Source organism: Helicoverpa armigera, chromosome 6 (genome assembly GCF_030705265.1).
Source record: "Helicoverpa armigera isolate CAAS_96S chromosome 6, ASM3070526v1, whole genome shotgun sequence".
Classification (NCBI taxonomy): Eukaryota; Metazoa; Arthropoda; class Insecta; order Lepidoptera; family Noctuidae; genus Helicoverpa; species Helicoverpa armigera.
This window is the reverse complement of record NC_087125.1, coordinates 10,832,102-10,859,268: the sequence shown is the minus strand read 5'-3', so window position 1 is coordinate 10,859,268 and position 27,167 is coordinate 10,832,102. Positions and strand designations below refer to the sequence as shown.

The 27,167-nt window shown below is 35.1% G+C and overlaps 1 protein-coding gene across 6 annotated transcripts in view; it reads right to left on the bottom strand.

The window, feature by feature from the left end:
• Positions 1 to 27,167, bottom strand: part of Ndae1 (Na[+]-driven anion exchanger 1) — an 82,636-nt gene that overhangs the window by 10,524 nt on the left and 44,945 nt on the right. For all 6 annotated transcript variants that reach the window (XM_064035259.1, XM_064035261.1, XM_064035262.1 and 3 more), the window contains exon 3: positions 12,157 to 12,257. In XM_064035259.1, coding sequence (XP_063891329.1) covers positions 12,157 to 12,247 — 91 coding nt within the window. In that variant the 5' untranslated portion in view covers positions 12,248 to 12,257. The remainder of the gene's footprint in view (positions 1 to 12,156; positions 12,258 to 27,167) is intronic.

Below are 27,167 nucleotides of genomic sequence, written 5' to 3'. Positions count from 1 at the left end.
TAAAATATCTGGCAACACTCTCATGACAGATCAAACCAACTTTTAATTCCATGATACTTAACTCTATAACTTCACGAATGTTGAATGACTTTGTTGTCCATAATACCGTACCTCTTTTAGTCCGATTTGGTATCCTAGCATTTGATAGCCTTACAGTTCTCAATAATCGAGCGTAGGTTAAAGTTAGGCGAGCCACAATTAGCCGGAGAGCTTCGATCTCAATGCGGCTAGTCTACAGTGTCTGCGGTTCCAAATGCCTCTCTCTGATACTGGATTGATGACAGAGCTACTGAAGTGTAACTAGAAACTTGAATAGTAGTTCTGGTGCTATTTTTGGTTTGTTACTAAGTTCTTTAGTTTTCATTTCTCATTTAATATTTTGTACATTTGTATCTATTAATACCAGGGCTAACCAGTTTGTTTGTTTGATTGAAAGCGCTAATCTCAGGAGCGACTGTCTGATTAGAATAATATTTCAGTTTTAGACAGTCCATTAATTGGTGAATGAAGTCTTTGAGTACACCCTTGACAAGCTGGCGCCAGCTAGTTATACATATATTGAATTAACCAAGTGTATTATGGGTATATACCCAGAAACAGTGTTCAGTGAGATTTCTTAATTTCAAAATTCAAAAGCAAAAAATAATCGGTCTAAAACAATTATCTTTGTAAAGTCGAAGGCATCTAACCCGATATTTAATTCTCATAATTATATACAATTAACTACACATCACTTGTTACGTATTTATTTACATAGTTACAATAACATGACATTCCCTAGGAGATACATGATCAGCCATGCGTTGTGACAGGTTAATCTCTTGTTAGTGTGGGCTGAAATAGCTATTAGTTATAGAATTATCGTGGTTTATTATACCTATTAATTTCTATATATTTGCGTTGTTGTTAGTTCCTAGATTTTTGTACCCGAGTGTTAAGGATTTATTTATAACCATTATCCACCTGACGGCGTTTGACGTAACATGGAGCTTAGTAAGAGGAAAGGCATCTTCAGGTGCTAAACAGTTTTTGAAAACCCACAAAACCATTTTGTAAACCAAGAAATCGAACCTGACACTTTAGGACAGTTGCGCTGATGGTAGTAGGTAAAAATGTTCTGAAAATTGACATCCATAGTATCATCATCGTCAGCACTTTTATTGTCCCTCTACAAAGCTGCGGCCGCTTCTCATAAAGAGAAGAAATTAGCGTGAATAAAAATATAGAACGACTATATTCACTCACCAACCAAATTATTTTGAACCTCTATTCACCAGAATTAGATAACGAGGTCATCATGAAACTGACAGTTACAAAAACTTCGTACATACCAGTGTACAAAGGACCATGCACGTAGCATGATAGTGCACACTGAAGAGTCATTGTGATGAACACGCAGACAGAATGCATAATGGACGGAATGACGTGGCAGGTGTGACTGTTGCACGTTTCATTGCAGGGTTATTTTTTAAACGAATTCTTTTTAGGTCCATTTTTCATAACACATGATGAAAAAATAATGGTTAAAATAATGTTTTTTAATTATTGGAATTCTTTTTTAGACCATTTATCATGTGTTATGGTTACAATAATGTTTTTTAATGTGTTTGTAATTATTGGCACAAAGTTTGTATCACGGTCATCAGCCATTTTTATTGTCCCACAGCTGGGCATCTGCCTCCTCTCACACGGAAAGGGATTGAGCGTTAATCGTTCGTCGGGATCTTTTTTTAAAAAAATTGTAGAATAAGTAACCCAAGCGAAGTCAGCACGAACAGCTACTTTAGAACACTCGCACACAGTAAAATATAAAGTTCATAAGAATGACAAATGTTCTAGAATAACATTATTGTAGACTGTGTAAATTATATTCATAAGACTAGAGAGTTTCTGATGAGTTATACAACAAATGGAATACGCTGATTAATTGTTCCCGACGATAAATAAGAGGCTATTTTCCTCCCTCGCGCTTCTCCCCAGGAATTATTTTCTCTTTACACGCTACTTTACCTACAAGGTAAATAAACTGTCCGAAAAATATGAATGTCAATGACCGAAGGAACAAAGAATACATACGTATAAATAGCTTAGGTTTCTACTAAAATATATTTGTGTCGAAAGAACATTTATCACTTTATATAAAGATGTTTCCATCGAGATCTTATTTACAATTCTGGAGGTTTGTTTGTGACTTCATTTACCATTGTTGTTTTGGTCTTTTGATTGATGTGGTCCAACGATTGATAAATCTACCTTCCTAAGTTTTTTATTACTGTCTACTCAGTGAAGATGATACGCCTGATATGTACGTTTTAAAACCCTATAGCCTCCCTGGACCCCTTGCTTATCCAGTACTGATTTTTGACTTTTTAAATTGGTCCTGTAGCTCATAAGTGCCTTCAAACAAACAAACACACTCTTCAGCTCTATAATATAAGTATATATATTTACCCTAAAAGATTAATAATCACTATAATTCATCAAACTAGTCTATCCTTACCTTCGCACTCTGCGCACGTTTGGCCGTCACAGACCATTAGATCTCCGACCGATCGGAAAATATTTTACATAAATATAACCGAGAATTATAAGCTCTTGAATTATTTATGTTATCTGAACTTGACCTAAATACCTATAAAAACAAGAGAAGCTCGATCTTGGATAGTTAATAATGGATGCTAGACCCTTAGGTTGTTTTAAAGTAACAAAAACATACTGAAATAAAGCTTTAATTTTGTTTAACAAACGTTTTATTCACAAATAGTGGTACTTATTGTTTATGTTGAGTTTATAAGGTAGAAAATAAGACACTAAGTGGTTATAAATAAAATGTGGTAAGTGTAAAGTGTTCAGGTTTTTGTAATTTTCATTGCGTTTGTGGTAACTTCGTTGCTGACTGTCTTATACTAACAAAGAAAAAAATTCATCATCATCATCATCATCTCAGCCATAGGACGTCCACTGCTGAACATAGGCCTCCCCCTTAGATTAGAAAAAAAATAGTTCCTAGTTATTTTAACAAGTGATCAAAAACCTATAACTTCACACACATCATGTCTTTACTTCTCATATGACCTTGTACTATAACGTCCCACGTTTTAGGATGCAAACAAACCTTCCTGATTGGCACGAAGGCAGTAATTTGACGCCCACGATGAAACAACATCCCTAGTATTACAAGTTCATGAATAATGTTGATTAAAAGCGTCCTTTATTGTCTTTACATCGATGTAAAAAAATACATTTAATGTGCAATATTCTTTTGTTCTACTGGAATCTGCCTGTGGTTTTATCTTCTTTCTTCAAGTGCGAAGAAGAAGCCGTTCTGGTATTCTGATAATATTTATTCTAGGAAGGCTTACAGGCTAATGACACGACAAGATGGTAACAATAGTTTATCACATTGCTAATAACAAGCCCCCACATAAGGACAGGTAACTTCTAAAGTAAACTTTTAACTTCTTATCGAGTGAGTTCTTATCTAGGTTTATTCACCTAAACTGCAGCTCACTCGTTGAGAAGAAGATAAATACGAAAGTAACTATGTCTGTGTTCGAAATAATTAATGTAAGTATAACACAAAAGACGTATTAAAATGTATTTACGTTACACCCTCAATAAGCCAGGTATCGTAATACAAGTCTACTTGAACTTTAATTAATTACACTTGATACCGAGCTTCAAAGTTTTCGGCCTATTTAAGGCGATCGGTTTCAGCTTCATACAAAAGTTTTGGTAATATAAGGCTAAAGCCTCCGCATGTTGCTAACTAAACTGTTGGCCTATAGTTGGCCCGATAGTTGATCGTCAGTTTATTTTAAAAGTAATCATGATTTCAATCTTTTCAGTCGGTTCGTTACTAATTCTGAGCGGTGTAATGTGCACACTACTATTCATTTCCATACTGATTTATGAGCTTTATAGACTTTTACTCAAGTATCTTAGGGTCGACTCCCAGCCTAATCCATCTAAGTACCAGTGTTATAAAAGGAGCGACTGCCTATCTGGTCTCCTCAACCCAGTTACCGCAATACTCCGACAATCGACAAAAAATATTTTTTCTGCCGTAGAAAAGGCCTGCTGTACCCAGCAGTGGAAAGATAAAAAGGCGGATGATGATAGCTTATTTCATAATTACCATCTCTACTTACAAAATACACTAATTTCCCAGTTTCTTCACCGTCAAAAACCATTTCCCAAAGTTTGCAAACATTACAGCTACTTTAAAATCTAAGATTGGCAGAAATCGTTGCAATACTGCGGTTCGGTGTGTCGGCAAGTGGTTTTAGGAAATCTCTTCCGACTGAAATCGGGTCAAGAGCGGCAAGGCAATCTAAACTGTTTCATGAACTATTTTCTTTCAGTCTTACAAATATTTACTTTTAGGACGCTTAACGAGAACTGCTGTAATTGTTTGTATGAGTGTTTTACCTAGAAATACTCAAAAGTTATTTATATGTATTTTATTCTCAGCAATGTCAAGTTGCGGAGTCCTTTAAATTGAGTGGCGTCAGGATTTAACCGCTAAGATCATTATTAAAATGTGTTCAGGGAAATTAATAATAACACTGAGAAAATATGAAAAATGTGTTGTTCTGAAAAATTAAAAATAATAGTGAGAGAATATGAAAAATCCTGTCTAAAATACTGTTTGGTTAAGACATAAGTACTTATCTACTTAAAAATTGTACTTAAACAGTGGACAAAAATATATTTGTAATGTTTTTCAAGTAAACCTAAATCAAAATAAACCGGCTGTCAGATAAATCTACTACAAAAAGTCACCTTTTAAGTCACTTTGCCGCCTAAAAGTAACATGACGTTTGACGGAAATAACGGACTTCTCTTTGACGTTAAAGCTTTACTTTTTATGATTAAACTGTCAATTCTCAAATTCAAAATAACATTTAAGCAATACTTTTAGAAATAACCAAATATCAATATAACAAGTATTTTGGTTTATCTAACACTAGACGTTTCAACGCGTTTTCACCCGCGTCCCATGGGAACTACTTTTACTCAGGTACTCAGGTAAAATTTAGCCTATGTAATACTCGCAGATAATGTAGCTTTCTAATGGTGAAAGAATTTTTTAAATTGGATCTCTAGTTTTTGAGTTTATTTATTACAAGCAAACAAAGTTTTTCTCTTTATAATATAAGTATAGATTGACTTTCAAATCCGACAGCCACCGACTATAATTTTGATTAAAACGCTACAAACAAAGGTTTGATTGAATCCCGTTGCCATGGCAACCGTGGGAAATAATCCTATAGTCTTTGTTGGCTCGCTCTATATTTAGAGAGGAGCAATGATAATATTTTATGAAATCCTTGAATAAAGCGGTGAGGATATTAAATTACTAGTTTTTTTCTCGCGGTTTTGCTTGTGGCCTTGGGGGAATTAATTTTACTCATCCAGGTAAAAGGTGGGCTATAAATGTCTCTCAGGTACTATCTATCACGAAGACCAATACTATTTCTATCGACTCACTTATTAGGTCCAATCGTTTTTTCTTAAAACAACTGTTTATTATGAATTTATATTTCTAATTTTCACTTGAACACTTGACAGTGTATTATGTCTTTGAACTTGGGTTTTAGGCCGAGTTACAGATAACAAAACCACAACCAGTGGTTAAATTGTCGCCCATTGGTCAAATCGGTAATCTGACTGGTTATTGTTATTTACAGGTTGTGTTACAAACAAACTCACATCTCATACAATATTACCTATATTATGCAAAGTAACAGCAATAAAGTTTACAGCTTCATTATCTCAACTCGGTCACGTTATTATACTTTTGACAATATTCGAGTAACATATGTTACAAAACGGTTTCTTGCTTCGAAATTATTGCTTTATTTGAGTCGTGACTACGCGTCGTGGTTGCTACGAGAAACGCTACGTAGTCATTTCATTGCTACGCGTGCTACGTAGTATTTGACACGGCTACGAGTTTTTTTCATTTTCTTTTTTATGAATCGGTGGAATGAGGACGGTGAATTTAAAAAGTTTTGTAATAAGCTTAAGCAAAAATGTGTGTTTGTTTTAAATGGCATATAACATGTAAGTATTTAACAGAAAAAACAGTACACAAGTAATCTGCCAGTTCAATTTACTTTAGGACTAGATAATGTTATGTCAAAGTGTTAAGAGTAAAAAAAATATTGTAGGTATCTTCAGATTTTATTTTTCGCAAGATTTAATTAATTAATTATACGTTAAGGATAGGATTTAGTTTTAATATTTTAAGAGGCAAAAAATATCACAACCTTAATAATTTTTTTGCAAAAATCGTAACAAACAAATACACACACAAGCTTACATTCCAAAACAGCCGTTGTCACAAGACAGTACATTACACTACTACCCTCCGACCCTTAGTTACTAAAACGCGTTGGTCATTAAGGCGTCCCATTCACGTCGCTCTTCAGTTGTTTGCCATCCCAGAGGTCGTTTCACACTAAAGCGTACCTATGCTTGACCTTTGCGCGCTTTATGGATTTTCAGGGCTGGGAGAAATTAGCTAAGCACGTTATTTTGCTTAAGAATAGTAAACATTAATTGAGAGGACACTGATAGTTATTTGAAAACAAAAAGTGTCTAATGTGTCTATATAATAATGTATAATGTATACCTATGTAAAGCAATCTATAGCTATGTGAAACCATGTATACACATTTAAAACCATGTACACTCATGTAATATCATGTATGTTTATTTATAACCATGTATAACCATGTAAATGGGTTCCTGAGAAAAAATAACATAGAAACAATGTAATGTTATGATATAAGAGTGAGTTGCACCATTTAACTGTGATGATAACCAAACCATAACAAGCCGTGTTCTTGCCATCTAACTGAAAATGGTTCGGTTAAAGTTAAATGGTGCAACCCACCGTAAGTGTCCATCTTTTGGTTAAAAATGGCCACCATTCAGTGGATCAGGCAAGATTTCGGTTACATAAAATATACAAACTCTAGTTTGATACTGTATTTTTTATTAAGTAGAAAAAGCAAGCGCGAACAAAGTTCCACCCTTTTTCCAGGTAAATAAGTAAAAAGAAATATACCTTTTCTTTGAGATTGTGATCTATAAAAAGATATCGGATTTTGTGCTTTATTGTACCCTACATGGGAAACGTTTATAGAAGCGACAGGTGTTTTAAAAATAAACCTTTAAAAGGTTGGATACACGCGTTTCAAAAATGTCTTTTAAAAATAGCTCTTTGAAAATTTTCCTTTGTTGATTTCTTAGAATATTCATTTTTTTTTTGGACTACCAGCTATCACTACAATTCTACTGGTTTTTACATATACAATTAGACATGTTCAGTTTTGGATTTCATCTTATTTACTTCATTTTAAGATAAGCCAAAAATACGCGGTATCAAAGTGAATCTATTTGTGTTTAACAGTTTACTATATATTGAAATGTAACAGTAAATTCTCAAAAAAACAGTTTTCCATTAGTGCCCCCAGTACCTGGAACTATTATTCCTTGAAGTGCTTCCGAGAGCTTTTATGTAAAAAGACTGAAAAAAGGTTCTAAACGAGAAAACTGCAAAAACTACTTTTCTAAACGAGCCAAGTTTCAACAATAAATATTTTCCAAAGCTCTGAGTTTTTCCTTCAGTTCTGTTTGCATACGTAACAAAGGAAACTATGATTTATCGTGGCTTTTGATATTTTTATTTTTAAATCTTTTCAGCGCATTATATATCTTCTAAACATATTTCCTTTAGTATTTTTTCTCGTATAAAAAAAGTGCAAATACCTGTATTTGCCTTTTTTTACTTGGTTGTGATGTTGATGAACTAAACAAACAAAAAGTGCATAAGCATATGCGCCGATACAGGTGCACTCTCATAGCCCGATTGATCAATGCACGGGTGTATCGATCTTCAACGTGGAAACTTCGGGCTGCCTTATGAAAGTTTCTAAAACCCCAAAAAGCAATTTCAGCCGAAACCGAGATCCAATGCGCAGCAGTCGCGATATGCAACTACTAGACCAACGAGGCAGTTTAAGTTAAGTTCATAAGCACAGTTCAACTAAGTTTCCAGATCAATATGTATGAAACTAAGTTCAAAATTAAGTTAACTCGTATATCAGTCGGTTTGCAAATGACTTGCACTAACCCAATTACGTATGGCGTTGGGAATACCGAAGTAGAAAGTAGAAATTATACGAAGGAGATATTTCTTTCCTTTTGCGTTGTGAATATCTATGTGAGATTTTTATTCAATTGCGTGGTAGTGTGATAATTACGTTCAGATACAGGGTTATATAAAACTGATGGAGTAAATGGGTTTTATTTTTAGATTGATTTCCTAGGTATATAAAAGAATAGAGTGAAAGTGTGTAAAAGTCGTCTGTAGGTGTATAGTATAGTATAAATTCTATTTTCTTTCTTATTTAAATAATAACACTGCACTTTAACAGAAGCTAATAACTTATTTATAAGTAAACATTTCTGATTATGTATGTGATAATATTCTTTCCGTGATAACAACCCCTAACCAATAAAATGAACAGCTAAGTGCGTGTACTATACAACATTACATACTCCACTCCGATTTTCACCAAATTCATCCTTCGAGCCTCATCAATCGTACACTTGGGTAAGCAAACATTAGTATCAAAACGAGAAACATACATCACAGTTGGTGACACCCTTGTGACACCCGATCAATTGCCAAACATAACCCATAGCAATCGAGTTGTTTGTGTGTGAACTAGATACGTATTCCGAGAGAATTATTGCACACGCCTAAATGGATGGTTCGTTTCGATTTCACCATCGTTCGTACTAAGGAAACTCATTTCTGATAAAAAGTAGTCTGTGTATGTCAATTCTTAGTTTGGGAACTACCTGTATAAACCAAATGTAAGTCAGTTCAGTAGCATTGGCGTGAAAGACACACAGAGTTACTGTCTGACTTATAATATTTTATGTAAGGATTTATTTTAAATCGTTATCGATACATATGAGCAAACAAATGTGTCGATATCGATTCATGAATCATAATTATTACTAGTGAGGTTAGTCTAGCAATGAATCATCAGATTTTTTTTTCTAAAATTATGATCTGCACTCAATAAGTCAGTCTTTTTTTGTGTTGTGTCAATAAATATGTTTTCTTTCTTTCTTTCTAAAGAACGTGACGCCCATACAAAGATGTATTTACCGTCCTATTGTTCATGCACAATGTTCTATAAATACACGGTAACATCTATGGGGTTTCGGCTCCCCTAACCGATCGTCCCTCCTGACCTAATTCCATGGTTTATGTTGTGAAGACAATCCCCCCTTTCTTTAATGTGACCTGTTATAGGAGAGAAATGAAATGTAGCTTTGATGTTTTTATTCTACATTTATTTATATGAGAAACTAAAAAGGGAAAACTAAGTAATTGACTTTGAGTCCAAATAATTTTTGAAAGTTTTTTAACAGGAACCTAGGTGGAAAATCATGTATCGAAATGTGTATATCTTGAATATACAAATAAGATGAAATTAAAATAATATAATATCTACGATTCTAAATATAAGGGATCACGTAACCTATTTTCTTTCTTTCTTAAGTTATGTTTGCTGTTAAAAAATACTACTCTTAAAAAATAGACCTTCAGTGGCTACTTGCGAACTTTTAAGTAATCGTCTCAAATCAAATCAAATCAAATCAAATCATTTATTTCATGTAGGCCTTTACAAGCACTTATGAACGTCAAAATTATAACTAAGTTTGATTCTAGTTGCCCATTCCAAAAGTAGCTTCCTATGGAGAAGGACGGGCAAGAAACTCCATGGTCTTATGTCGTAATTTATTTAAATCAAGGCAAACACAACATAAATAAAAGCAAAAGTTATATTTTGAAACCTTGAAAGTGTTGATTAAGATAGGCACTAATTAATGAAAATTCTGTTTAGTTTGAAATATCTAAATACGAAATTAGGTTCATGAAACATTAGCATGTATTTTGATATGAAATTTTCCTTTGACGTACAAATAATTATAGGTATTCAGGATATTTCTTTGGTATTTTTAATTTAGCGTCTGATATTTATGATAATATAGGAATGTTTCACCGTCTCGCCGAAATAATTAAAGTAGGTAACCAGATTAGGGTTCAGTGAATAAAGATAACATTTTTTTTTTATTAACAAAAATATGTTCCAACCGAGGTGTTACCCAGCCCATGTCCCGGGGGATCAACTTCCATCGACCGGGTAAGTAGCTTATGTCCTTCTCCAGGGAAAACCGACCACTAGACCAAACATCTTAATCGGTTTATCCGTTTTACCGTAATTATACTATTGGTAAGGATTTTCTGCAGTGAGAAATCTGAGTAAAAATAATAAACAATCCTCCGAATTGAGCACCTCCTCCTTTTTGGGAAGTCGGTTCAAAATTTAAGTTACAACTCAAAACCAATCTCATTGTAGTTTATTTTCCTATCGCTGTAACTTCTTGAAGTCAAAAACAGAAAATAGCTTCGTGGTCTGATGTGGTTTTACAATTTCTGTTCACTAACAATAATTCTGTGTTTCGGTTCGTTTAGCTTTAATAAACAACAACAAGTTTGATTAATACCACTTTTGGCCTAGTTTGCAGTAAATAACAAAATAATGGGTTGGTCTCAAACAGCGAGTTCAATTCAGGTGCGGCAAAGGCGTAGTCGAAAAATCAAGAATATTTGAAAGAGTTTCTATGGATATAAATACAGTCGTTTTGTCTGAAGTTGTCATAAAAAAGTATAAATTTTATTTTCATTTTATACGTTTTTTCAGATTGTATCATGAAAATTGGAAACCAATTCAAGTTCAGAAACCACTAGATTCTGTTAACTAAAACGTAGTAATATCGCTGTTAGGATTAAACATTGTACAAACACGAAGAATTCATAACATTAGGGTAAATCGTACGTAAGTATTGGTATCTACACCGAATTTAAAATAAACCATAACCTGGTTTACCTGCGCGGAGCATCTGATAGAATCTCCGATACATTTACCGAACGCAATTGCACTTACAAATTGCATTCAAGCGAGGAGATCTCGGTATATATCTCGCAGAAATGTTAGATGCAGCTTAAGAGTACCCACACACTAAACAGTCGGCTGAGAGTTGACACGAGAATTGTATTATTTTTTAAGAAAATCCTGTGTCCTACCCATAGTTTTTAGTTGGTATGATACCGGCTGTATACCCTGATCTTTATGATGTGCGTACTACCATTCGTCTTCATACGATTTATGAGCCCAAACAAACTATCGGCCGACTAAAAGTTTGCAGTGTGCTACTCTAAAATCTGAACAATATCAGTGTTAACTGTCTGTCCGTCAGTCGTGAGCATTGTTAACGTCGACTGCAGAAAATTATATCGCGGTCATTGCGGTTTCAGTACTGTGCTTTCAGAACGATTAAATAGCAACTTTATTTCTTGAGGCGTAAAGTTGATATTTCATTGGCACAGACTGGCTGATGTTAGGAGGCCAAGTCAGCATGATTGCTGGTTATGGGTACGATACTTTATGCTTTTAGAATGGACCAAGATGTACCATATAGATACCGATATAGAAAGAATTGATATTAATGGTACTGAGTTCAGTAAAATTACTTGGGACTGGCCCTTATAAGTACACCAGAGACATAATGCTATGTTCTAAGATTGTACCGCAAATTCAATGACAAAGACTATCTATTTTTGCAAAAGAAATCCTTTAATGTTTGTTAGTTTATTTTGAGATTGCACTTCAAAAGGCTCTTGAAATATCTGTAATTTAATATACCTTGAAAAGCTTGATGTGTCTAGCTAAATTGATCTTAAGCCTATTACATGTCTCAAGTACGCTACAAGACTTTTATTGTCTGTAAAAAGCGTTATACCTATTATCTATTGAAATTTTTTGACTTTATTTTCTGAACAAATCTTATTTATTATTCTGAAAAATAAATAACGGTCTCGTGAATTTCGGGGGGGCTTGAATTTACGCAAAACACTAGTTCTGGCAGAGTGAATGATGATTTAAAATGATAAAAATATAAACGTGCAATTGTTGATTTATTGTCAGTTAAGATAACGTAATGACGACTGCTCAGAAGATTTTACAAATAATAGGATAAGAACTTGCTGATGTTCATTACCTTCAAAGTCCTGCTCCGTATAATCATGATGTGTGAGCTTCCTCGCCGCTGGGTCTGTTGGCGCCTCGTCATCATCCGCTCTGGTCTCCATCGTCCACGGCCTGGTGACAAGAAAATGTATGTCAAGTAAAGGTTTAAAGAAAACTGCGGTGAACCCCCAATGTGTCTTTGGGTCAATAGAAAATCCATTTGAGATTTGTGAAGCGAACTTGCAGGCAGTGCGGGATTGTTCGAAAGAGTTAACTCAGCCCTAGTACATAAAGGACTTAAGAAGGGGCATCATGGATTTTAGTCAGTTAGAGTCTGACACTCTCGCCGCTGCTAACCCATAGCGGGAGGGGCAATTTGTTGATTTACCATAAAAAAATAATAGTGCGGCAATACGGTCGTGGAGATGCGCAGTTGTCATAGCACAAAATGGGGTGACACAAAGCCCATTATTTCGTCATGTGGATATGCTGATACCTGGGAAATCGATGTACTTATGTACTTCGCGGAATATGCGAGTCTAGTCGAAGTTTTTCTATGTAACTCATATATCATTTTAAAATATAGGCAATCTGCAAAGTAGGTCAGGTGCTCACTATATTTCAATCTAGGTACCAACTTCAAGGCTACAAGTTACTTGTATTATTTTCACATTATTACATGTGAACTAAAATTATAGAGTGACAACTACTTAAACCTTAATGGAAAGGTAATCCTATAATTAGCACGTTTCAGTCAATTTACTAAGGAACTAATTGAATCAACGGACTGAGTACACATACACACATACACGAATTTTACCACCCACACACACCTGTGCTTACGAGTGTTACATACTTAGCTCTTTGACAAACACACACACCTTTCCATGGTTTCCTTTAAGAGGATTTCAGGCGTGATGAATCGCTTATATCCCCCATAGAACGTTGAGCTAATATCTCATTTAGCTGTTGAATATTTTCTCTTAGCCTATCAAGGATTTTCTTAACACCATGTAATTCAATTATTGTCATCGATTTATCGGTTAAAAGTGGTGCCTTGGTGAGGATCAGAGGCACTTAAGAACGTATTTTATAAGTTTGAATACAATATAAAATTATAAAAATGTAAGTATTTGTTAAACGGTTTGAATTTCAAAATGTGTGTAATGGGGGCGCGTGTTATGAGCATAACATTCATTTGCGTTTCAAAACGATTTCCTAGATTGGAAAACAAGAATATTGTAATAGCGTTCGGTTTACATAAAATGACAATTTCAGTAATAGCATATTTTGTTTTTAAATTCTTACCCCAATAACACTATGCATGCGGCCTTGAAACTAAATTCACAATTTCGGTTCCGTAATGCTGATTTTCTTATGGATGAAACGTGTGAATTTAGCTTGGAAAGACGATTTGTAATAAATACTCAATTCTTTTACGCATTCTATATATTATAGGGAGGGCACGCTTTATAAGATAGAAAAAATATGGACCCGGATTCTAAATTTTGGGGTAAGAATCTGAATAAAAAAAATTGTTAATGTTAAGTGTTATATGTTTATAATTTGGCAGTTCTCTTTTAAATTAATTAATCAAAACACCATCATCATTGATTGTCAACTTCAAATAAATGGTAATAGCCCAACAATGCTATAAAACGAAGGGCGAAAATGTTCCGGAATTTAAATGCGTAGACTTAATACCTTGAAGCATTCTTAACCATTGAAACGTGGAGTTAATGGAGTATTATTACTCAGTATTTAATTTATTTCTGTAGGTATTTTAATGAGTATAGTCACCCAGCAATATTCCCTACTTACTCTACATGTTTAATTCTGATAGTAATATATTAAACAGGAAACATTGATTTGATTGTATCCTAAAGGCTACAAAACTACTAAACCGATATGAAAAAATCTTTCACTGTTGAAAAGCTACGCTTTTTTCGAGTAACATAGGCACAGTTTTACCACGGTACGGGCAGTAGTTAACAGGGGAAGCGGGAAAAACGGCAGGAAATCGGCTAGTATCTCATTAATTCAAAGAATTCCTGTCTCTCGAGCTGTGAGTTTTTCATCACGCTCTTAGAATAGAAGTAGTCCGTGGATTTTGTAAATAAGAAAGAATATAGAAAAAAGCTAAAGTATAATACATAAATAAAAACTCTAAATACTCGAAAAAACTAAGTAAACAGCCTAGAATAAAATGTTGATTACGAAAAGACGAAAAAATATCTAACTCCGTGTAATACAAATTACTCGTGCTAAATTATAGCGTTCAAGTCTGTACTGTGTTATTTTCAATTTGTCTTGAAAAACATTAAAAGGAACCATCTAAGCTGATTGTGGTGACAATACAAGAAAATTTTTAGATTGTGCGATAAATTCGTTGGCTTTTTCGGTAAAACAAAATATAAGATTGATTTATTGCGGTTAGTAAATTGTACTTATATTTACTGATTTAACTTTAGTTTAATTATCACAGGTAGCAATAAAATTAAACAATTGGAGTACGTAGGTACTCAAAACAAATAGGCTTATGGAAATAGACTCGTCAAATATTTACTGTAGGAATTCTAAGCTATCTACATAAATTCTCAAAATTGGTAATTTGAGGAGACTTGGTAGTCTTGGCATTGCTCACCGCTCAGTATGAAGCTTATGTATTGAAATAATTAGGTAGGTACATTTGTAGATATGTTTATTTTATTTTTAAGCGCTGGTTGAGTTCATGATTGCCTAATCCCAATGAGTCCAACAGTAAAAGCTGAGAGAAAAAATTATAATGTGTTATAAAACAATTTTTATGTTTACAATACAGGTGTTTTCTTTTAAACTTATTCACTTATTTTCGCGTTTATTTCACTTAGCAACAAAATTGCGTTTTCCCGTGTGGGCGGGAAACTAACGACTGTGGGTATCTTAATATAAAGCTGGGTTCAACGATAGGGCGCTATAATTATTATGATAAACCAGTTATTATGCTTTTTATATACTAAAGTAAGGTTTCATAGAGGTCGTTTATTAAAATTTTCTTCTTTTGGAATCACGGTTGATGTCTTATGCGGATTTTAGTATGGTTAGTAGTGGTACTTATGAATAAATTCAGGTATCATATATGCCAATATTGAGACAGTCTTTTGTTTTATTTATACATTCTTGAGTGTCTTGGGTAGTATAAATGCTTTTATCGTTTTGCCTGAGTTAATCACATCAACCTACGATGGAGTTTTTAAAAATATACTATTCCTTCTATACTGTCAACTAATTAATATATACGGAATATACTACAAACGCCACTAATCAACGTTGAAACGTGTCGTCAAAACGTATCAATCGTGTGATATATTGTATCTTATCGAGCAACCATCCAATTTGCATGTAATCGGAGTTCACACGCGATCGTCACGGCATACGTACCCACGTCAGGCTGTAAACATGGAGAACAAAATGACTAGCGGAGCTGCCATAACGAGCTGCGGGATTGTTCGAAAGAGTTACCGCGGCCGAAGGAACACGATGGATTTTTAGTCAGTAAAAGTCAGACACTCCCTCACCGCTGCTAACCTACATCGGGAGGGGTCCTTTAATGATTTCCCATCAGAAAAAAGGCCCTAACGGAAAGTCGCCTAAGAAAGTAGCGCTCCAAAATGTGAGTGAGAGGCAGACAAGGAACGTTACTGTTTTCGCCCTTATATGCCTTCGTTCAACCATACCATTTTTTGTAATCCCAAAAGTCGTTGACAGATGTCCCAAAGAACCGAGACACCTCGTTAGTTCACTCATAACTGAACGTTTTGGTCATGCCCATCTTAGAATTTGACCTAGAAGAAGGCGCCTGACCTACCTGGATTTTGGCATCTCCGCTTATATTTTTTTACTCCGTGGGCTAAAATAATGGGTACAAGTAGTGAGTATATTCAGTGGATTAAGTTCGTACAACGATTGAAAATGTCTACGATTAGATAAATGGAGTTGCAGACGCGAACGGTTAAAGACCGGGCAAGGCTTGAGCGACTTGCCGCGATAGCGAGAGGAAATTAAAAATGTCTGTGTGCTACACGCCTGGTCCAGTGGGAAACGCTAAAAAAAAGTTAGGGAAACTCTTTTGCTAGCGAAAGGAATGTTTAATTTTTGTGCTAACCATTATAACAAAAAAAAATAGTACTTGTCAAAGTAGTGAAAATGTTTTTTTTTTACCAATAAAATGGATTTGCATTAATAAATTGACTGTAATGTTATCGCCAAACTTTTTGTCATTAATAATCATTGTGTGAGTCGCTGCATAGTAATCAACGATTTCAGCGAATGGTGGAGTAGTATTGATAAGAGCGTGTACTTATGCTCAAAATATAGGTAGTCATTGAATTTTGCGAGAGTCGTACACTTTTGTTCGTGTATCTGTAGTATTTTCATTATTTAGAGTTAACCTTCTATCCTGATCTGTGCATTGCCAAGTGAATGGGTGCTTAACAAACAACCAATCTGTTGATTACTGATTGTATTTACATAATTAAATCGTTCTAGTATCGATTTGAAACTGTGTTACTATTTGAAATGATTATACAGCTACAGTAGTACAAAATGTTACAAATTGTCACGCAACGTTTACTTCTTAATAGTGCTTTAGGGAAAACTTTGTCAAATCGAGTCTCTTGGGTGGAATAAATAATCTTCTGAATTTACTGAAAAACCTTTGTCAAGTAATATAAACAGTCTATAGCATGACAAGATGATGGATGAAAGCTAAAATTGATTTACTAGTGTAATTTTTGTGTAGACAAAAATAATTGGATTCGATGTAAGGCCCCTGGGACAGCTGAGAAAAGGGGGCTGTTCTAAAGAGATATTGAGGTCCTAGTACACAAAAGGGTTTAAAAAAGGATCACGGGTTTCAATCAATAAAAGTGGTGATTCTTCCATCCACTTTACCCACTACGGGAAGAAAATTACGATCAATAAATATTTATTTAATGTACCTATTAATTGTCTGGCTTTATCTTATTATAATAACATCGTATTTTATATTCTTCTTTGAGAAAACTATCAGTGCTATAATATCAATGTCAATGAACTATCGCGTGATTAATATTAATTATTTATTCGACTAATTTAGGCAAATAAAAATCTATTATTATATGCTAATTCAGCATAAGACGTAATTTCTCATGATTAATCACATTAGCATTTTTCTTAGATAATCACATTGATTAGGTTGTTTGTAAGCAGTGATGGTAATGTTAATTTATCTTTGTTAGTACCCATATTTTACTAAGCTAGGGATTAGGATTTACAGATACATAGAATACTAAAAACTAATAATTTATTAAATTCCAGTGAAAGAAACGTATGATTTTAATACGATTATATCTGATCAAACAGTTACAGGTATAAATAAAACATACCTACAACAATGTTAGTGAGATCTAAAAATTATTACCGTTTCATGGTCCGAACAATTATAGTTCGATTGATTGATTTTTCAAACGTATCTATATTTAATTAAGTAAGTGAAAACGATAAAGAAATAAACGAACACAATTAAAAATAAGCATAAAGGTCAGTTGGCCTGAGGTAATTAAATATTTAAGCCAAAGGTACATTCGTGGGCCGTAAATTGTATCTTTTTTTAGCCACCAGCCGCCATAATTGTACTGTGTGCCTTTCTTTTTTAATTATCCTTTTTAAAGCAGGATCTTCTTCGTTAATTTAAAGTTATGAAGTCTCAGTTTGTTTGTTTCAGTTGGTATTGAAATAAAATTGCATAATTGTTTTAAAAATCTGATGGAAATGTTCTGGTGTGATGGAATTGTGCAGTTTTGGGGTTTAAAGTCCAAAAAACTTAGTAGGTATTTATAATCCTTTTGACATGTTTTAAGGGCAGCTCTAATTTCAAATATATCAAAGATTTTTTTTGTCTACCTATTCGTTAAATTATTCAAGCGGTACTCATTAAAACAGGCGCCATATTGCCATATAATTTGGTATTATCTCGTTTCAGAGATTATCATTTCAAAAAATATCAACATCAAAATTTTAATGAATACTGGTATAGAGTTAAAGTATGTTTAGAGCCATTCAAGCATTCACATAGTTCAAACACATTCCTAACTAAATTTACCATCGACGATCAAAACAAGTGAACGAACAAAAAAATAAAAATAAATGCAGTTACACACGTGCGGCCAGCACACAATACAGGCTAGCTTCATTAATTTAATCCGCCGTTCGCCACTGAGCTTAATGCATAAGGTTGCGTCTACACGGTGCAAGTAGCTTGTGCATCTTGCACACATGCGCAGGTTACATGCATTTTAAAAACATGCGGATCCAGCGACACTGGCATATGGGTGGGTCTACCTACACGGTACAAGTAACTTGCGCATGTTGAGGCACATGCGCAGGTTACATGCATTTTAAAAACGTGCGGATCTAGCGACTCGCGCATGTACTAAAGCATGATACCCACCCGCGTGCGCGCGGGTCACTTGAGCATGTTAACTTGCTCCAGCTACATGCACCGTGTAGAAGCACCCTTACATACGTCACTAATATGATTACTCGACAGTCTGTCATTAACTTTATTCCCTTTCACAGTAACTTTTTTATGCTCTTTTCACATTTTAAACTGATTGAATGAGTTCAGGATTTTATAGTTCCGGAAGGTAGTTTTTTTATGTTAAAGGTTCCATTGTAAACCTAATGCAGTGGATTTAAGGTTTAGTTTGCCTTTTTCGTCCATTTTGATGGAGTTTCTATCGTTAGTTACGGCTTAAGGGGAATTTTAGGGAACTTTATTGATTAGGGTTTGAAGTTAATAAGACTATCCAATATTTTGCAAATATCTTTGTTTGTTATGTGTTTAAAATAAAACATCTAAAGTTAAGCAAAATGAAATAATAATAGGATTCTGATAACAGTAATATGCGAATGTACTTTCAGTAGGTAAGTAGTTCTCTTGGGACTCGTTTAAAACCGCTTTAAAAATATAGTTTATACTCATATAAAAGCAGGAAACATACCCGAGTATAACGCTAGTGAATTTTCCATCCCCAGCATTGTCCATTGTCCAGCCGTCTGTACAGTCACGTTTCTATATATTACTGAGCGTCCATTGTTCTGAACTAGTGTGAATGGTCGCGACTGTACCTAGCTATGTACTGTTTGGAGCTTAATTTCCTGAACGCGAGTACTTTCAGTTTAGTACTGTAAATAATCGAGGCTCGCTTTTTAAGTCTGTTTTTAAGTGTTCTATAATTAACTTGGGTTAAGTAGGGCCTGATATTAGGTAGTTACGAATAGACAGGAGTTTAAGAAAGTTGAAAAAAAAAACAGTTTGTTTTTGGGAAAGTGAGAAAAACTGTAGACTTTAAAAACGAAACCGGAACTTAAGACACAAAACTAGTCCAATTCTTTCAGTGTTATAAATAACAAAGACCATTTAACGAGAAATCATAAGTAGTTGCCACGGAAAGCGGGAAATAGCTAGTAGGTACTTTCAAATAAAATACCTACAAATTAATCTTTATATGTGTTTGTGGTGTTTACAAAACATCATAAAGTACATTTACTTTCATCAAAACTAACAATGAAAAATATTTTTCCCCTTTCATTGTAATGCAGTCCGGATTTAGATTTTTTGTTCCCGTGAAAGCTTAAATCCTCGTGTCGCGTCGCTTATTTTAGATCGAATAGCCGTTACACGTGTTTCAAAATGTTTGGTTCTATAAAATGCTATCAATTTAAACAAGTGAGTCACTATTTTTTACAATTAGAATTCCATTCTATTGTTTTGTGTGCTATTTATATTGGTATGTTGGGTAGGGAAAAATCAAGAAAAGAGAAAGAAGGGAAAGATGTATGATCTCAAGAAAATTATAGGTTTCTTTCGGTGCCTGAAGCTTTTATATAAAGTTGCGGATGAAGCCATGGGAAAAGGCTAGGCTGATGGATGATGAGTTGACACCAAATGGAATACCGATTAGGCTAATATTTTCTCTATAGCTTGAACTCCTTATAGCTATACCTACAAAAGAAATGATAATAGTACAAATACGTTCCCCAAACTATAACGTCACACCAATCCAATTTTCAGCCGTCATCTCAATCCGTGTAAGTGTGAACGATCGCTATAAAGAGCGGTTCTTTACGAAGACCGGAAAGCCACTAAATATTTGAAGTGGTTCTTCAAATGTGCTATAAGTAGGTTTCAGCCACTCTTTGTCAGATACCATCTAAGAGCATTCAAACGACCGGAGGGGTAATTTCTGTGTTTTCTCCTTTGCCTTTGTCATACTCGTATATACAATTGTCTGTGAGTGCATTAAGTTTATGCTTGTATTTGCCAACTTTGCTGTATGCCTGCGTAACGATGTGATCAAAAATTCATCAGTGAGCTATCAATATTCATTGTCCTGCCTTGCTCATATTATCTATCTGAGTTCATCAAATAGTGTCGCTATGATTACAGTCGGAGGAAGTGTCGGACTTTCATTTACTAAAACCCACCTTTGTCTTTCTGAAGCCTTTTTTTGTGTAACGTAACACGGCCACGGTAACCACAACAGCAATACTGCAACTTTTACGTTGATCCCTGCGCCTATGTTTTCACATACTTAATGTATGTTCAATTTCTGCTTATGGCAGCTCCAGTAGGTTAATTCTCTAAGATTATCATGCTCTTTAATTTTCTTCAAGTTATATGAAGGTATAGTTGATGCCAGAATTAGACGATGAAAACTTGGAGCTTTGAGCGTTAGAGAGCGTATATAAGTAAATTCTCTTTGAAATAAAGACTATCTCGTTAGCTTTTGCTATTTAAAAGCTGAGGAGAACACTGAGTTTAGCTTTTTAGTTTTCCCTTCCACATCGGTTTAACTTCATTCAGAGTTGATTTTTTTTCTGTTCTATGTTTACCTTTGATATTATTGAATACCTACGCCAAGCAAAAAATGGGACTGTGAGCCTTAGCAAGGCCACACCCCACACCACCACAGTTACTTAATAAATATTTAATACCTAATAAAAACTTTTGGAGTCTTGCTAGTGTCCGGCCATTTGGACAAAATAATCCAAATAATTTTTATCTATCTACAATCATTAGGCTTTTTTACAAACATCAGCCACAAAATATACAAAATCAAAACCACTGCTTTGGTGCAAGAGTCTCTAAGTACCCCGATTTTCTTTACCAAGTGCTTCCCAAGCTACCGTTTATTTTGAACCATGCGAAACACAAGCAAGCATTCATAAATAACTTTAATTAAACGACAGCATTTAATATTCTGTAGATACACATTACACAGATATTGTAACAAGGTAGTCAAGATATTATGAAAGCAACTATGTATTAGGTGATTTCCATAGATATTGGTAATTTGTATTCCTAGTTCCTAATAAATTGGTAATCCTCTACGCCAAGATCGGTTGGTAGCCTCCTGCCATTCAAGGCTTAGTCCAATATAAACGGGTGGGTAACCTGATTGGCATTTGTTTTCTACGTGGCAAATCATGCATAACAGCGTTTTCACATCAGCGGATTTTCGGATCGGTTTTTCTGAGCCACATCCTCGTACGAGACCGGCAATGTCGATAAAATTTTCGCTCTGTATATCCACTAGTGTGAAAAGGCTGGTAAGAGGCGAATAAATGTTTTGAAACTTTGTTGTAAAACTTTCGTGGCTACAATTTTTTGTCTAAAAATGATTATATGCTAATTTCATATTGATCCTGTATAGGTATAGAAATTGATAAAAAAAATATTAGGTATTCGATTAGCTTAGATAAACAGGTCCCAAAAGACGAGTAAAAGCTATTTATTCCCTTCATGGAGCAGTTTCATCTCAACGCGCGTTACAACATACTAAACATCCAGTTAAAAATAGTATAAAGACTAACTATTATAGTAAATATACGTAACCTTCACGCCGTCAGCTAGTTCAATGCCGACTTGACGAGAGCCTCCATTGAACTCGCTCGGCCAAGCAGAAGGGCCACCACTAACTTAGATGACAGTCTCACTTGCGAAATAGAGGCCTAGGACCTGTTATACAGGGTTAATTTTCAACCACCATCCAAATTTTCAGAAATGATTTAGAATCGGTAACCTAATCAATTAATCAAATAAAAAAATATAAAAAATATTAGATGATTTTCATCATTGTCCGCTACTAAAATCACAACGTGTGGAATACACACAGTTCGGTTGTTGAACATGGCGCGCTTGCCTCAAGATTCGGGAAACGCACACAAAAAACAGCATGCACTACGCCCGACATCGTACTACCGGCACTACGCCCCCCTCCCTCATACCCCGCACCCCGCACAGCCCCCGGTCGGCCAAGCGCCGGTGACTTTTTGTTTAGTTGACCGTGACCTAGTTACGTGCGAACGTGTGCCATATTTTGTCGCTCGCTGCATTTTCGATTCCGAATTCCGGTCGGTTATCATCGCACGACATGGCGACTTTTATTCTAATGCAGAGTATTTTGAAATGGTCAGGTGCTACATTTTAAGTGGCGAAAGTTTAAATGGTGCGCAAAGAATGTACAGTGCAGAAAGTTTACCGCGTTTACAAAGACGAGGTATTAATTCGCGAGTGCCTAATAGACAAACAATTTTAGCCGCAAACCAAAGGTTGTTAGATTATGGGCAGTTTATCACACCAGCCCATGCAACAAGTCGTGGCGGTCACAACGAAATAACACCAGCAGTCGAAAATTCTGTACTCGAGTTTTCGAACGTGACCCTGCGCTAGCACTAACGACGCTGCTCGGCGCTTCGGTGTCAGTCAGTATTACGTGTGGAAGCTGCTGAATTCATCTGGTTATCACCCATACCATTACCAACCAGTGCAATCTCTTCACGATAACGATGGACCCGCTAGAATCGTGTTTTGTGAATGGCTGTTAAGAAACATTAATTGTAACATTTTGTGGACTGATGAAGCATTATTTACGCGAATCGGAATTTATAACAGCCGAAACGAACATTATTGGGCGTTAAGCAACCCCCACGTTATTAGAAATAACTACCATCAAGTGCGTTTTAGTGCGAATGTTTGGGCAGGTATTATCGGTAATGTTATCGTGGGACCGATTTTTATTGAAGGACGCTTGACGGGTACTAATTATTTAAACATGTTACGTGGTGTTATTGAAGACTTAATAGACGAGGTGCCACTTTCATACTACAACAATCATTATTATCAGCATGACGGTGCACCACCTCATTACACAAGTGCAGTGCGTGAGTTTTAAATAATAAGTATGGCGATAGATGGATTGGTCGCGGAGGGCCTGTCCTATGGCCTGCCAGGTCACCAGATTTAACGCCACTTGATTTTTTATGGGGTGAAGTTAAAAGACGTGTTTACGTTGAAGAAGCACAAAGTGTTGAGGACCTCCGTAGTAAAATAATAAATGCATTTAATGAAATTAAAAATCAAACAGATACTTTAAACTTATTAAAAAATAGTTTAGAAAAACGTGCACGTTTGTGTATTGAGAGAAACGGACTCCATTTTGAACAATTACTGAAGTACACGTAATTTGTAGGTTAATCGAGTTTATTTGGTAAGTTGAATTATTGTAAATAGCTAGTTGATTCCAATTTTTTAAATACGCCATAATAAAAACCAGTGATTTCACATTCATTATTTTATTATGTCGGTCCTAAGCCCGTAAAGTATGAAGGGAAAATTGGAATCAACCCTTTTAAGTAAGACCGCGTAGGTACCTACATCAATCGCAGCGAGCGAGCGAGGTCAATAACCTTGCTGCGTGTCTCTACATTCTGTTTATTTTCGGATATTTTCTTTTGGATGTTTTTTTTTGTTTTTGTTATTATTTGATTATAATGTTTCACATATGAAAATAAATTAATTAAAAGTCCTCGATTTTTAAATTTGGATGGTGAATGAAAAATAACCCTGTATACCTAGATCTGGTACTGTTATATTATGGAAAATGTAGGTTCTGTTCACATTTCATATATTTTATCACAAGCAGCCGATTACATATGAGTGCCTCTGTTAAATGGCTCCCCTCAATACCCGTTCTACATGATCATTTTTAATGATATATATAATAGGTACCTTTTTCAAGGCTTTTCAATATCGATAATCCCACCCGCCTAGAAGGAGATCAGTATCAGACCTAAACACACAGCTTTCCATCAATAACTTTTGCGTCCCTGGGTATGTAACTGTTTCGAACAATCCCGTAACCCTTAGCCCCTCCATCTCACAGTCTCACACTCCAGTCTCTGGTGTGTGTCTTCTCACGTGTCCATACCTCTAAACAATACAAGCGTGGTGCTAACATAAACAGAAACTAACACCTCAAACATTTAACATCTTCCTAGAAAGGTGTACCGACTCCCCGAAGTCACCAACTTAGTTCTTCAAAGGGTTTCACAGTGCAAACACACGGTACATGTTATAAACTCGCACTTAACTAGTTATTGTTGTGTAATGAATATATAACGAGGTAACGCCAGGTAGGATATTCTAGATTTATTAAATATTGGCTAAATAGTTTGGTAATCCAGCAATTTATTTAAGATTTGAACATTTGGAATTTGATGCCTTAGAACTAATTTAGTTATTGCTTTCATCTGTAAAACACATGTGGTGTTCATTAAGTACTAATTATGATTTGATCATTCAGCTCAAAATCAAACCCAAAATCTTGAATTACTTGTTAGGGTAACCGAAACTGAGCGCCGTTTTATATTAAACTGTGTATTCAATAAACTATAGTTTATAAACATAAACATGAAGTAGTTTCATGGATCAAGTTCTTCATAAAAGTGCACTCAGGATCCAAGCAACTACAAGATCCAATATATTTTGTATGCAAAGAAAGTGGTTGGTACAACTTAGTTTACAAATTAGAAATCCTTATATACGTTCAAGTATGCTAGCTCTTCGTTGTCAAAGGAATTCTGAATAAGCTGGATATTCTGCTTTATATCATAAGCCAGAATTTCTAAACCCTTACTTTGAACCTCTAGTTTGGTTGAAGAATCCTGAATAAATGCTTTTGAACTATTGTCATATGATGATGTAGTAATTGTCCATTACTCCTGTGTTCTTACACATCTAGCTTTTGGTGGTGGTTACACCCGCGACCCATGAGAATCACTTCCCGCAACCGGATAAAAGGCAGCCCAGCCTATCCTGTGTATTTACACTTCTACATTACACCGGTGGTTACACCCGCGACCCACGAAAATCACTTCCCGCAACCGGATAAAAAGTACAACTTTCTTCAATATTAAGGCTATTTAATACTGAAAGATTTTTTCAAATCAGATCTGCATTGTGATTCTATAAGACTTCACTCTAAACTTCGCATCTGAATCCGCCGTGAGTTACTACACTAGCGCTACTCTTGCGAGCGTGTTTGCGAGTTGAACTAAATTAAACTCGAGATTTTGACAAATAAAGTATGAGATGACTTTTAGAACGTTTTGAGCCGAATGTGGAGTGAGAGTGAATAGCGAAGTGAAATGCGAGTTGTTGTCTGAATTTTATAGAATCGACGTACAGTAGTTGTTGTTTGCTCATTCGAAGTATACATTGAAGAAGTTGTTTTTTTTTGGGTACGGAATTCGTCAGAAGATTTATTCCTTCTGAAGCCCATTATGTACCAGGGCCACAGTAACTCTTTCGTTCGAGCAATCCTGCAGCCCACAGTAATTAAAGAAAGTTCCTAGTATTCAGTAAGGTCTAAGATCCCATTTCGGGATACATTATCAGTTTAAATCAACGTTAGTGGTACGAAACTTCCCCATTTATCTAGCTTAGTACTAATGGAATTAGTATTTCAACTTCAGTAGCGATTCTGATAATAAAATAAATTGAGGATACCTACATTTATCGGGAAAGGGACAGGTCAACGACTCAAGGACCCAAAGGTATGTAATTAAAATAATGTCTTATTTGTGTTCCTATAAACTCAAGGAATTAGAGGCTCAGAAATAGCCACGTGGACTGATGGACCAACACCTAACCTTGAGTCCTTAAACAGTAGGGGCTCCCCCCCTAAGTAAACAATCTGACAACCAGTTACCAAGGGGCATTGCGTTGCCATGGTAACGGGGTCTGATAGGCATTTGTTGCATGTAAAACACTGGTTCTCAGCTGCTGCTGCTGGAAGCTGACCCCAAAATAGTTGGGAAAAAACTAGACAGATGATGAGTTGCGGTAATAATATCCAGTTCATTGTATATGATTTGATAGGATCATAAAAAGGCAGTTTCCTCAAGTGAGGAGATAATTGAATATTATTGACAACCCACGTTGGTACTATGATTCCTTATTGCGTTTAAATTATTATGATCTCTAATCAGGGCAGACTTGTTTGTAAACTGATTACGTCTGATTTTAGGCGGTTTGAATAAGTAAACTAGCTGTTTCCCGCGGTTTCTCCCATCTTATGGGAGAAGTAACCGCTACCACAACCGGGTAAAAAATAGCCCATGTAGGGCTCTGTGTATCAAAAAAAACGGGGCAGTAGTTTTTTCAGGAAAGTCTGACATTTTTAATAAAAGTGGATGACAATATTGATGTACTTACGTAGTTTATAGAATTAGTTGTAGCCTTGGACCGCTCGTAAAGATCTTATGGTCGGATAGTCTAGTCTAGATACTTTGATGAGTAAAAGGTTTACTTAATATAAAACCTCGTTTATTAAAATTTCGTGTTTATTTTGTTTCATATTTTTAGACCTCTTTTCCAGCATAAATGTAACTTCCTTTGATGAAATGTGTTGTGTAAATAGCTATCGTATATAAGCTAGGCATACGTGAATTATTTTTGTATTTATAAGGATTATTATAAGAAGGAGCCACAATTTTGTGCTGCTTATTGCGTGCTCTGTTTTACATCCAAATGTTACCTTCTTATACATTTTTGTAGACAAATACATATTTCATGTATCAATAACATTGTTTAAAAAACATTGTAATTCAATAAAAATGTACCTAATACATATTGGAAGTTTGTTAATCCATCATGTCCTGACAGGTAATTCCTTT